The sequence below is a fragment of the Chrysochloris asiatica genome, unplaced genomic scaffold, assembly GCF_000296735.1.
Source record: "Chrysochloris asiatica unplaced genomic scaffold, ChrAsi1.0 scaffold00138, whole genome shotgun sequence".
Taxonomy (NCBI): domain Eukaryota; kingdom Metazoa; phylum Chordata; class Mammalia; order Afrosoricida; family Chrysochloridae; genus Chrysochloris; species Chrysochloris asiatica.
In genome coordinates this window covers 4,692,896-4,706,803 of record NW_006408656.1, presented here as the reverse complement: position 1 = coordinate 4,706,803, position 13,908 = coordinate 4,692,896, and the positions used below count along the sequence as shown (strand labels likewise).

Sequence of the window (13,908 nt, the reverse complement as noted above, 5' to 3'; positions counted from 1 at the left end):
CCCATACTTTTGATCTCCTGTCAGAACCATGGTGGGGGAGGCCTCCTGGCGCTTTACCACAGCTTTCTGTAAGAGTCTTACTCTTAGTTCTACACTTATGAACAGATCCATTTTTTGTGAATTTCCGTAGACCTTTGAGGTAGGAACTGCCTTTTAATAGGCTAGAAGAGGGGGGGTTCTGTTTACCTGTGGAATCTCAACGTTGCTAAGTGCTGTTTGAGTCGGTTCCAACTCATAGCAATCCTGTATAGCGTTTCCGAGATGCAGATGGTGGATTTGAACTGCTGACCTTGTAGTTCACAGTCCAGTGCTGATTCTACAGCACCACACCAGGAGTCCTCTGAATCTCGATAGATATCACCAAATTGTACTGCTGCTTTCTTCCTTCCTTTTCAGTCATTGCAGCTTCTCAGTCCCCAGAGTGTAGGGGCCTGAGGTGATCTCATGATTTTCTTTACTGTGGTTCTCATGTTGTTGTTGAGTGCTGTCGAGTCAGTTCCAACTCATAGTGGCCCTGTATAAATAGGGTTTTCAAGGAGCTGCTGGTGCTCTGAGACTAAATCTTACAGAGCAGAAAGCAATTGAATGCTTAATCTTAACAGTGCCACACTAGGACTCTGATTAAATAAGGGTGACTTTGAGTGAATACTTAGAATTCATTTTTATATAGTTGCAATCAGGTAAGATAACAAAAGATGTTGAGGGTGAAATTTAAGATCAGCATATCCCTGTGACTACAGTGAACTAAATAAAAGACCCCTGTTGTTGTTGTTAAGTACTGTGGAGTCATTTCTGACTCATAGTGACCCTGCACAGGGTCTTCGAGGCTGCAAATCGAGCAGAAAGCCTCATCTTTCTCCCGTGGAACAGTTGGTAGTTTCGAACTGCCGACCTTGAGGTTAGCAGCCCAATTCATAACCACTACGCTACCAGCCCGATGATACCATGTGATCTACAGTATAAATATCTCTGCCATTAGAAATAAAAGCATGTTTTACAATAAGCAAATCCTGATGATTAAAAAAATGATACAATCAAGGTTAGCCTTGGTTGGTTGGTTGGTTATGTGCTATGGAGTTGGTTTCGATTCATAGAGACCCTGTATAGGGTTTCCCAGGTTATAAATCTTTACGGGAGCAGAAAGTCTCATCGTTCTCCCACAAAACAGCTGATAATTTTGAACTGTTGACCTTGAGGTTAGCAGCCCAACTTGTAACCACTACACTACCAAAGCTCCTTAAAAGTAGCCTAATGCTAAATCTGGAGTCCTGGTGTGGCACTATAGGATAACCACTGGACTGCTAACCACATGGTTGGCGGTTCAAACCCACCAGTTTCACTCCCTGGAAAACCCTATACAGGGTCACTATGAGTCAGAATCAACTCAACGGCACTTAACAACAACATTATCGCAAAACTGTACTGAAGTATTTAGCTTTCACTCTAAAACATATGGAAGTATGCAATAAAGAAAAGATCGCTATTTCCTCCCCGAGGGACTTTCTTGGGATAAGGCTCTGTAATGGAGGTTGGTAATATCTATTCCCACATTCAGAAAGTCCCTAAGTCCACCCTGGATTTAAAAGAGTGATACTATCAATGTATGCTCGCCCATGTTTTTGATGAATGATCGTGTTTCCGTTGTTATTGCAGATACATGGCCCCTGAAGTACTTGATGAAACCATAAATATGAAACACTTTGACTCCTTTAAATGTGCTGATATATATGCCCTCGGGCTTGTATATTGGGAGATTGCTCGAAGATGCAATTCTGGAGGTATCTTTCTGTTTTGCCTTCTCTTTCCCCACCCAGCTCCTTTCCTTTTCCAGCTAGTCAGGATGTCTGCTGCCAGAGCCTCATCACGCCTGGTTCTCATGGAACCTTGGAGGCTGCTGTACCTAAAGATGTGTTTATTCTTTGAACCAGCATGTTGAGTGGCTGCCCATAGAGTAATACCTCTACCTTGTAACCATTTTCGAGTTCACTTGGCTTTTTTCCTTAAGCGCATTGTCTTTATTGAGGAACACCCACGGTACATATAACATAGGATCAGTAGAGGCTCTCCTGTTCCTCAGAGGCAAGTGAGGTTGTTTCCTTTCTTATTTTTTCCTTAGATCTTTGGTACTTAAAATGATTTATCCATTTCAGAATGGAGGAAAAAACAGTATCAGATTTAGCAGAAAACCTCTCTTACTCTCACCTTAGTGTGTCAGCATCTATGGCAGCGTGCTCCACGAAGAACGCCAGGACTCCCTAGTATTCTGCCACTTGAGCCAATTCCAGAAACAACTCTTCTAGTATAACCCAGCCCCTGGTCATTTATCTCAGCCCCCACAAGTATCAGAGAATCATATAAGCCACCACATTATGACAAACCGATAATGCCAAACTACTGCCTTCCAGCAGATTCCATCGTATAGCTCTCTGAGACTAAATCTTACAGAGCAGAAAGCCTCAGCTTTCTCCTGCGGAGTGGCTGGTGAGTTTGAACTGCCGGCCCTGGGGTTAGCAGTCCAGTGCTGACCCTACAGTGCCATTGGAGGTCCATGATAATGATCACATTTATTCAGCACTTTCTAGATGTAACTGGAGCCCTGGTGGTTAAAAGGGCTTCACTGCAATCTAAAAGGTCAGTGGGTCTAAGCCACCAGCTTGCTCACCAGTAGAAAGATGTGGTTGTCTGCTTCCGTAAAGATTGAAGCCTTGGAAAACCCCAGGGGGCAATTGTCCTCTGTCTATGGTGTTGCTCTGAGTCAGAATCAGCTGGACAGCAGTGACTTTTTCTAGGTATAAACTTGTGGTCTTTACTATAAACCTATGAAGTAGGTACTGTTATAGTCACCATTCTACAGGGAAAGGAAATGAACCACAGAGAAGTAATTTGTCCAAGACCACACAGCTAGTAAAGATTTAAGCCATGACAGACTGAGGACAGAGCTTCAGCTCTCAACTACCCTTTAAGTAATTACCAAGTCTGATTCTTTGTTTGAAATCCTGTGCTGTTGGCTCAGGGCAGCAGGGGTTTCCCTGGAAAAAGATCTATAAGAAAGTCTCATTAAGTGGAAAAATGTATCATTTGTAATTCTAAAAGATATAACAATGCGAAAATACAATATTTTACTAAACTTTAAAAAACTAATTTCTTAATGCCATTTAATACTCAAGCTGTGTTGAGATTTTCTCAGTAATTTTTTTTTAAAGCAATTCGTTCAAATCAGGACTCAAATTTTAAGGTCCATCTTTTGCAATTGATTTAATACATCTCTTGTTGTTAAGTGCCATTGAGTTGGTTACAACCCATAGTGACCCTGTATAGGGTTTCTGAGGTGCAGCTGGTGAGCTTGAACCGCTGACTTCAAGTGTTTTATAATCTTCAGGTTCCCCTCCTTTTTTCTTCTTATTCTCCTGCAGTTTACCTCTGGAGAATTCAGGTCATTTGTCCTGTTTTCCTGGTCTAGAATTTGCTGATTGTCTCCTCATAAAGTGAACATGTCCTTTTTCTAGTATTTCCTGTGAATTAGATCTAGCAGTTAGAATCACATTTAGTTATTTGGGGCAAAAATTTTTCATAGATGCTCTTCTGTATTTTCATCACAAGGAATGTGACTGTCTCTCTTGGTGCTGTTGATGTAGTTGTTGTTTTTAAGTGCCATCGAGTAGGTTCTGACGGTGATCTTGCATGGCGTTTTTGAGGGGCAGGTGGTGGGTTTGAACTGACAACTTTGTGGTTTAGTTGGGCTGTTAGGAGCCATCAATGATCATTGTCCAAATCCAAGTTCATTAGAAGCCGGGAAATGCCAGTATCCTGATTCTATCAATCCTCGTGTATTAGCTGAATTTTAAAAAGAGAAACTTTGCCTAATGACGTATTTGGTTTCCAAGATACATAGTTTGAATAAGTAAGATGGAATAAATACTCGATTATCTTTATTTACAGTTTTTCCATATGAGTTTTTTTCCTTAGCGTGCTCCAAAGGAGTAGCAGGTTTTTCTTTTTCAAGTTTCATTAGGAACTGATGAATTTAAAAATAAATTTGTTTAAATGTCCTGGTCAGTTGTGAGATTTTCAAGTTGGTATCTAACTCCTTTTGACACAACCTCAGTAATCTTTGATAGTTTCCTTGCTTTTAGTGTGAAAAAAGATGTTCCTGACTTGTATGCGTACTTCTTGTCTCATACCAGGAACTGACTCTGGAGTCCTCATTTGTCTTGGTGGGAAATGGTATTTACAGGCCACAATGTGGGTGTTGTCATGGCTTTTGAGTAATTTCTTCCTTCTGTTGATAACTCAGGTTGGCCATTTCTTTTCTCCTAGGAGTCCATGAAGAGTATCAGCTGCCATATTATGACTTAGTGCCCTCTGACCCTTCCATTGAGGAAATGCGGAAGGTTGTCTGTGACCAGAAGCTACGTCCCAACATCCCCAATTGGTGGCAAAGTTATGAGGTAGGACACTCCCTGCCTACTGCAGCTTTTCCTTCTGCCTAATTTCTCTACCTTAGAAAAGGGTCCCATTCCCTGATAATGTAGTTGTCCCCCAGGGTTCCGCCCTAAGTGGGTCAGTAGGCCTAGGCTGCTCTGTACTGAGTCTGTTGGGACCACAGTCCCTTATTCCAGGCCCTGTAGCATGCCCTTTGGAGTTGATAGTCTAGTAGACAAAAAAGACTTTGTCCCCAGGACACAGTTCCAGAGGTGATCACCAACAGAGAGAAACAAAAACGGAAGCTGAAGCTGTTAGACCTGTCTAACTACAGAACTAGCTCGGGAGCCGCAGGGGTGAGCTGAAGAGAGGTGTCCATAGCAGAAGCTCCTTAGGGGGGAGTGAAAGGACCAGTGTCTGTAATGGGGGGAGGGGGGCTGGTGGTGAAGGGGTTGTAATTAGGATGGAAAATTGGAACTGGGGAGAGATGGCCAATGAAGTTGGGATGGGACATTGTCTAGTGGAAGTAATTGAAATGACAGATTTTTGACAGATTCCTAATAAACATTGAGTTTTATTTATTAAGAGACTTTAGGGGTGGGGGGAGACAAGGTTTGCACTTGGACTTCCTTTACTCAGTGACTACTTCTAAAGAGTGTGAACTCAAGGGCATTTGTGATTTCTTTAAGCCTTTTTAAGTGAATTGGATGAAGGTGTACAGAGCAGATCAGGCTTTCATTCAACAATTCAGATACAATTTGTTTCATCTCATTGACTGCAGTCTCCTCAAGAAATTGTGTGTTTCCTATTTCCATTCCTCCTCCTTTCTTAACCCTTCTGAACTTTGTCCTGGGGAATGCTGCCCTTTTGATCTCAAATTGGTGCTTATTCTCAGGTATGTGTATCTCAGTGTTGCTGTTACGTCTATAGATGTTTCTGTTGTTTGACTGAGATTTGAGCTTTGGGGGTGAGTTCATTTCCAGACTTGAAGGGTGGCTAAGGTCCATAGTCTTAGAGGTTCCAGCAGTCACTGCCTGGCCAGTAAGCCTGCTCATTTTTATTATTTTGAGTTTTGTTGTACGATTCCTCCCACTGTATCCAGAACTTTTCTAATGTGCTCCCTTTCAGAGCAGTTGGTAATGGTAGCCTGGCACCATCTTGTTCTTCTGGTCTCAGGGTCAGGGAGACTGAGATTAGTCCATTGGATGAATTGTTTCCATCTGTCTTTGACTTTCATCACTCCTCTTTCCTCCAGATAGGGAGAGACCAAGAATTGCACCTTAGTGCAACTGCTCACCAACTTTTAAGACCTCAGGCACTGCTCACCAGCATAGAAGGAAAACCTGCTCTGTGAGGACCTTGGTGTCACCTGAGACTGGTCCTGAGCCCCCAGGTCCCCTAACTCATTTCCTCAAGGTTGTGCCTGAGAAGTTCTCAGAACTTTGCCCCCTGTATGTTCTACCACATTCATGGGTGTATTTGCAACAAAGGTAAATGCCCATGTACAAATCCTCTGTCAGATTTCCATATATCTGTAGGTACACTCCCACTCTCCCTCCGGCCCATGCAGCCTGTGTATCTGCCCATGCATCAATTCATGAGGCATTTGTGATTTAAGGGTGGAGATGCTCCGTTGACATTATAGTTGATGCCTTCCCGTTGCATAATAAAATCATTGCTGTAAATCAGTTCCGACTCACAGTAGCCCTGTGGACTGAGCAGCATTGCCCCATAGGGTTTTCAAGGCTGTAGTCTTTAAGAAAGCTGACTGTTACATCTGTCTCCCATGGTGGATTTGAACCATGACTGGTTAGTGCTTAACCACTACACCACCAGGAACGCCTTCCAGTGCATAATAGGGCAGTGTTTTCCCAAATGTTCCTGGGAATCTTTGGTTTAAGGTTTACTTCAGAGGATGAGGGTGAGGCTGCTGTCCCCGCACCCCTTCAATCAGTGCTGTCTACAGTTTTCTGATTTCTATGCTGGGGTTTCACTTCTAAAAACCGAATTTTGGCTCTAGCAATCAGGGCAATTCATAGCCCTCAGTAACCAGTAGCGGTTCTGAGATGACTCCAGTCTCCCTCTCAGCCTAAGCATAGCGGTCTTGTGTGTCAGCAGTAAAGGCAGTGTGACTTTGTGCCTCTGACAGAATTGCCTTTGAAGAGCCCCGTTACCTCTTTCTTCACTCTCCACATAATTAGAAAACAGTCATTAAATGGATTCTGAAACCCGAAGGAATAGTTTCCATATCACCTTGCTGTTTGGGGGTGTTTCTTTCAAGATTTTCCGGGTAATGGATTAGTTGACTGTGCTTGGCCAGAGAAAGAGTGCCACTCTCCGCTCTACCTCTACAACCTGTCCCTTGTGGAAGGATGCACCAAGGCGGAGAGGAGAGCTTACAGTGTTCTGCCCTAAGCTCAGAGGGGAGTCAGATCCTGACAGGCATCCAACTGAGGAAGTCGTGACAGGGACATGAACAGCAGCCTCTAGATGAGAAGCTGTGTCCGCTGGGGCATCTCAGATGTGTCCTCTGGTCTCTTGTAGGCATTACGGGTGATGGGGAAGATGATGCGAGAGTGTTGGTATGCCAACGGTGCAGCCCGCCTGACTGCTCTGCGCATTAAGAAGACTCTGTCACAGCTCAGCGTGCAAGAAGACGTGAAGATTTAACCCTACTCCCCGCCCTACACGCAACTCTGGGCAGCGAGAACTACACAGAGAGCTGCCGTGCTGAGGGTGCAACAGAGGCCTACCTCTCATTTCTGCCCAGCCCTCTGTGGCAGGACCCCTGGCCCACAAGAGAGACAGAGCCCGGGAGAGTCACTCACTCCCTTGTTGGGTTTGAGACACAAACACCTTTTCTATTTACCTCCTAATGGCATGGAAACTGAAAGCAAGTTGTGTGGGGAACTCAATGCCACGACTCGAGCTGGTTGGAAGGGGGAGCCCCGCACACCCTGGTGCACCTGGCATACAGTCGGGAGCTGGTGAAAGGGGCAGCCTGGGAGGGACTGGAAGGAGCTGAGTTGTCACCAGTGCTAAACAGCACTGAGGGGTTTCCTTCAGGGACCAACCCACAGCACACTGAGGCGACCTAAAGGGCCAGAGGGCAGCCCCATTCGCAGGCAGTTCTGAGCCAAGTGCCCCCTCCTCCCTCACTCGGACACTGAGAAGGGTCACCAGTGGAGATCGAATCTGCCGCCTGTCTGTCCAGCCGTGTGTGCATGTGCCGAGGTGCGTCCCTGTTGTGCCTGGTCCGTGCCACGCCCTTACACGTCTCTTGTGTGTGTGTTTATATGTGTGTGTGTCTGTAGGTGCGCACTTACCTGCTTGAGCTTTTGTGCATGTGCAGGTCTGGGTGTGGTTGTCGTGCCATCTGTGTGCTGGTGCCTCTGTGTTTGTTAGTGAGCAGCATCTCCTTCCCTGGAGGCCCCCGCTCCTCCTCCCTTCCCACCGGCTGCTCTGCCCACCTAGTGACAGCAGCCCTTCTCCTTATTGGACTGAAACCAAAGCTGGCCCAGTTGTCCATGGCACAAGGCTTTTGGGTCAAAATGTGAGTGGGGGGATGGGATGGACAGAGAAGGAATCCTGGCAGAGGGCTTGGGTGATGTGGTCGGTGACATCTGTGGGAACTGAGCCAGCCCAAGGGCATCGTCCTCAGCAGCATCAATCAAGGCCCAGGAATTTGAAGCGCAGAATCTTGGAACTTGGGTCGGAATGTCACATCTGTCTTTCATATCCCAAATTCTGGAAACAGCAGTGTATATTTTTGGTGGTGGTGGGTTTGGGGTGGGGAGGGAGTCTGGGGTGGGAGGGAAGCGTCTGCATGGGTCTTGTTTTACTGGATTATTCTGATCAGGGTGGAGGGAAGATGTGAGATTTGCATCCACTTCAGGGGTCCTACTAAGGAGGGAGCAGCCTGAGCTGAGCGCGTTCTTTAACCTGAGTATAGTATTTAATGGGGTCTAGAAGCACGGTTGTGGGTGGTGATTTGGTCCACGTATCTTAGGTATATAATAACTTCTAAGCCATAACTTTTAACTGGAGTGGTTTGATTTTTTTATTATTATTATTTAATTTTATTGGGAGGGTCTGGATTTTAACTTTTTTTAATATTATTGAGTTTTGTAAAAGGAAAACCATCTCTATGTGACGATTACCTCTCAATCTACTTATTTTTAAAGAAATCCCTACAAAAACAACCACACAAAAAAAGAACATTCAATCAAACGCACACCACTCAATCACGCTGGAATGTCTGCCCTTGTACCTGAACCTGTCCTGTAAACGCACACCACTCAATCACACTGGAATGTCTGCCCTTGTACCTGAACCTGTCCTGTAAACGCACACCACTCAATCACACTGGAATGTCTGCCCTTGTACCTGAACCTGTCCTTTCTCAGCAGTGAGATTTCTTCTTTGCCCCCCAGGGCTAGTCTCTCTTATACCCTATTCCCCTGATCCCCGAGTGGGCCCCCCCCCCCCTTTCTAAGACCCCCTGGTCTTTTGTGTGTTGTCCAGCTGGCTGTGCCTTTTTCTCCAGGCATTTTCTCAAGAAATGTTCATGGGTGCCTGCTGGGGGCCAGGCACTGGGAATAAACAACCCCCCCCCCACACACACACACACACCGAAACAAGACCAGTGTGGTCCTCCTCTTGCAGCACTGAAGAAGGAACTGAATCAAGGAAGTGGCTGCCTGCCCAACAGAAGGGTTCACAGTTGGTTCCAGAGAGCCATTGAACCCATAATAAGGGACTGAGGAGGAAGACTGGCCTCCCTTCTCCACCCAAGGGACCTACTGCTGGTGGGGAGTTGGTCCTGGGGTACCTAGCCCCAGTGAGACACCAAATCATTGCATTCATTCTGAGCCCTTCTCTGTCTCTAGGGGAGGCACATTGTGTATGCAGCCTCAGTATCCCTGCCTGACAGCAGCAGCAGTCTCTGCCAAAGCCTGTGGGGGAGGTGGGAGCCTGAGTCGGTAGGGGGGGGGGGGCCCTGGCCTTGCTGTTCCTTTTCCTGATGGGTTGCTTCTTTCCTTGCATTAAAGGAGATTTCACCCCACCCCACCCAAACCCTTTAGGCCAATTTACTGGCCACTGACTGATTTTCCTTGAATACTAATGGTGTCAGGGGTTTTTGCCCCATCCCTGCTGTCCTGCAGCAGGACTGTGGTGGGCTATGGGTGATGATGGAACATCCGCTCCCCTGCCCCCAGTCACACTAGCCTCTGGGATCTGCCAACTCATCAACCCAGCGACTCCGAGCCACTAGCCTACTTCCTAGGTGGCCCTTCCAGCTCTCCACCTCTGGGGAGGACTGAGCAGTTTTTTGGGAAGGTCGCCTCTCACACACTCTTCACATCAAGCAAGAATTGGGGAGAAGCTAAAGCTGTGTTTTTTGGCCTGTGAGGCTAACCTTGATCCATAGGGCAAACTGCACTGTGGTTTCTGGAGTCACAGACCAAGTCCAAGCCGTGTTTAGGTGGCCATCAAGGCCCCCAACGGCAGTCTCGGTACTTCTGTTTGTTTTTGTACATTTTATTAGAAAGGACTGTAAAATAGCCACTTAGACACTTTACCTCTTCAGTATGCAATTGTAAATAAATTGTAATATAGGAAATCTTTTTGTTTTAATATAAGAATGAGCCTGTCCAGTTTCTGCTGTACATTATTAAAAGTTTTATTCACAGAGCCTTTTGTTGCCATCTGTCTCACATATGTTGACCACCCGGTTCTGTCAGGGGAGTTGTTCTAAGGTAGTATGTCCACCCTCTAACTTGTCAAGGTCTGATGGTAACCCTTTACATCAGGTCACATTCAGAAGAGGGGCTGAACTGCACTTTTACTGTGGGGCTTCCTGGGACTTTTTTGCACGTTGCTTCGAGGTGGGGCTTGGCACATAAAAGGGAGAAAATAACACTCCTTTGGGGGCTTTGTCTTCTAGCATTCTCTACAAAAGGGTCTGAATCCCAATTAGTCACATACCAGCTAGTCCCAAAGGCAACTCAAGAGCTTTTCCTAGTATTTGCTGCCCCCTCCTAAACTGGAGTATAAATGTGAATTTGGGGATGCACAGGAGTCCTGGTGTGGCACTGTAGGATAAGCACTGGACTGTTAGCCACAAGGTTGGCGGTTCAAACCCTCCAGCCACTCCTCAGAACCCCTATTACAATGTTGCAATGTAACAGAACTGACTGGACCTCAACAGCACTTAATAGCAACACTTGTATGCTATGCAGTGTGCCAAAATTTGCCTTGCATATATAAACTGATTTGATCCCCCAGACAATCATGAGGTGGGCATTGTTATCCTCTATGGATTAGAAAACAGGAGTAGAGAAGTCAAAGGTCACGTACCTTACATGAGTGGAAAGTCCTTGCTCCAGGACATCTGGCCATAGACTACTGTCTCTTAGCCACTAAATCATTCTCCCATGGTTCCATGTTCCTGCCCATGCCAGCTGCTTTCTTCAGAGCCTAGTATGAGCCTCTGGACAGAAAGAGAACATAGCATTTGCCCAGGTGTTAACTGATAGCACAAACTAGAACAAGAATCCTACGGACTGCTTGTGATAATCTGCAGGTTTTATCCCAGGATTACATTTTTAGGGCTGAGTAAAACTGGGTTATTGGGATATATGACAAACTTTATACATCTGCCATTGAGTCAGTTCTGATTCATAGCAGCCCTTGTTAGGTGCCATCGAGTTGGTACCGACGCATAGCGACCCTGTGCACAGTCCTGGGCCAACCTCACAATTGTTGCCACGCTTGAGCCCATTGGTGCTGCCATTTGATAACTTCTGTAGAAATAGAACTTATTTTCTAATTTTACTTCTTTACAAATATTCTAGCAACTATTGTAAGGAGCTCTGGTAGCGTAGTGGTTACGAATCGGGCTGTGAATTGCAAGGTCAGCAGTTCGAAACTACCAGCTGTTCTGCGGGAGAAAGATGAGGCTTTCTGCTCCTGTAAAGATTTACAGCCTCGGAAACCCTGTACAGGGTCACTATGAGTCGGAACCAACTCCACAGCACATGACAACAACAACAAATTGTGAGGTTAATACAGGAGCAGGCAGTATTCCCTTCTTCTGTGCATAGGGTCACAAAGAGTCGGTACCAAGTCTATGACACCTAACAACAGTGTTTCTTTACAGTAGTAGATTGCCACAGCTTTCTCCCTCGAAGCAGCTGGTGGGTTCAAACTGCTCACCTTTTAGTTAGCAGTTGAGTTGTTTAACCACTGTGTCATTAGAACCCATTTTGAACATCTAGAGGTAAGTAATTTGATTATTATATCTTCTGCCTGTATTTGGGCAGTTGATTTTTTGAACTCAAGTAGAGGACCTTGTATTTTTGCCCTGTTCAATTTCAGCATAGGTTCTGCGCATTGCTCCAGTCTGTTATTTTTGTAGCACTGATTGTTACTCAAAGAGTTTTCCATTGTTTTCCCATCTGAGACTGTTGGGCCAGAGAATCAAATAACTTACCTCCAGTTTTTGCTCTCACTTTGGCATTTATCCCACTAACCCACTCAGCTGCTGATAAAATTGCCCTTGTGCCTGGTCATAATTCTGTCTACAAAGATATTATCAAAAACCCAAGAACCTTCCTGAATTAGCAAGATATCTTCATAATGATTTGTAGTGAATCAACCTTTCAATTATGAATTCACCAATCAGTCATCTTGTCAGGCCAGGCATAGACTAGTCTGTGCATTCCTACTAGTATGTGTATTCCTAGTTGCGTTTTGTTGTTAGATGCCATTGAATTGGTTCTGACCCATAGCGACTCTACACAACAGAACGCAACACTGCCTGGTCTTAGGCCACCCTCATAATTGTTATCACCTGAGCCTATTGCTGCTGTCACTTTGTCAATCCATCTCATTGGAGCTCTTGCTCTTTTTTGCTGACCCTCCGCTTTTTCAAACATGATGTCCTCCTTTAGGGACTCAACCAAAGTATGAGAGGCAGAGTCTTGCCGTGGTGGATTCTGGGGAGCATTCTGGCTGTATTTCTTCCAATACAGATTTTGTTTGTTGTTCTAGTAGTCCGTGGTACATTCAGTATTTCTTCTCCAACACCATAACTCATGCATCAATTCTTCTACACTCTTCCTTATTCATTGTCAAACTTCCACATGCATATGAGGCTATTGAAAATACCATGGCTTGAGTCAGGTGCACCTTAGTTCTTAAACTGACATCTTTGCACTTGAACACTTTAAAGAGCTCTTGTGCGGCATATTTGCTTAATGCAATATGTCATTTGGTTTCTTGACTGCTGCTTCCATGAGTGTTGGTTGTGAATCCAAGCAAAATGAAGTCTTTGACAACTTGGGTCTTTTCTCCATTTATCATGATGTTATTTACTGGTCCAGTTATAAGGATTTTTTGTTTGTTTTCTATACATTGAGATGCAACTCATACTGAAGGCTGTAGTCTTTCATCTTCAGTAAGTATATTAAGTCCTCTGCTTTCAACAAGCAAGGTATCATCTGCATACTGCAGGTTGTTAATAAGTCTTCCTCCAATCCTGATGCCATGATTTTCTTTATATAATCCAGTATCTTGGACTATTTACTCAGCATGTAAATTGAATAAGTGTGGTGAAAGAATACAGTCCTAGTATTGATTTTAAACCATTTAGTATCTCCTTGTTCTGTTCGAATGGCAGCCTCTCGGTTTATGTACAGGTTCCTCATGGGCACAATTAAGTGTTTTGGAATTCCCATTCATCACAATGTTATCTGTAGATTATCATAGTCAAAAGTCTTTGCATAGCCAATAAAGCACAAGTAAACATCACTGGCATTCTCTGCTTTCAGCCAAGATCCCTTTGACGTCAGCAATGATATCCTCATTCCACATCCTCTTCTAAAGCTGGCAGTTCCTTGCCATTTAAAAATTATCTTCAGCAAAATTTTAACTTGCATGTGATATTAGTGACAGAGTTAAACGATTCCTGCATGCTGTTGGATCACCTCTCTTTGGAATGGGCACAAATACGTTGTTTTTTTTCCAATCGGGTGGCCAGGTAGCTATGTTCCAGATTTCTTGGCATAGATGAGTGAGCACTTCCAGTGTTGTCTCAGACTCTTCAAAGATTTCAGTTTGTATTCTGTCACTTCCTGGAGCCTTGTAGTTTGTCAATACCTTCAGCGCAGCTTGCCGTCTTCCTTCAGTACTATTGGTTTTTGATCATATACTACCTTTTGAGATGATTAAACATTGACCATTTCTTTATGGTTACAGTGGCTCTATATACCTTCCATATTCTTTTGATGCTTTCTGCATCATTCAATATTTTACCCATAGTGCCCTTCAATATTACATTCGAGCCTTGAATTTTTTCTTCAGATCTTTCACAGCTTGAGAAATGCAGAGCATGCGCTCCCCTTTTGGTTTCCTAACTGCAGGTCTTTGTACATTTCATTTTAATACTTTTACTTTGTCTTCTTGAGCACTGAAATGTTTTGT

General features: G+C 44.7%; 1 protein-coding gene across 4 annotated transcripts in view; it reads left to right on the top strand.

Annotated features, from left to right (window-relative positions):
* Positions 1-7,578, top strand: part of ACVR1B (activin A receptor, type IB) — a 47,476-nt gene extending 39,898 nt beyond the window's left edge. For 3 of the 4 annotated variants that reach the window (XM_006870020.1, XM_006870023.1, XM_006870022.1), the window contains 3 exons: positions 1,654-1,778; positions 4,318-4,448; positions 6,967-7,092. In XM_006870020.1, the coding sequence (XP_006870082.1) occupies positions 1,654-1,778; positions 4,318-4,448; positions 6,967-7,092 (382 nt within the window). Of the gene's footprint in view, positions 1-1,653; positions 1,779-4,317; positions 4,449-6,966 lie in introns of all 4 variants that reach the window. The other variant, XM_006870021.1, reaches the window with a different exon arrangement.
* The last annotated feature ends 6,330 nt before the right edge of the window (positions 7,579-13,908 follow it).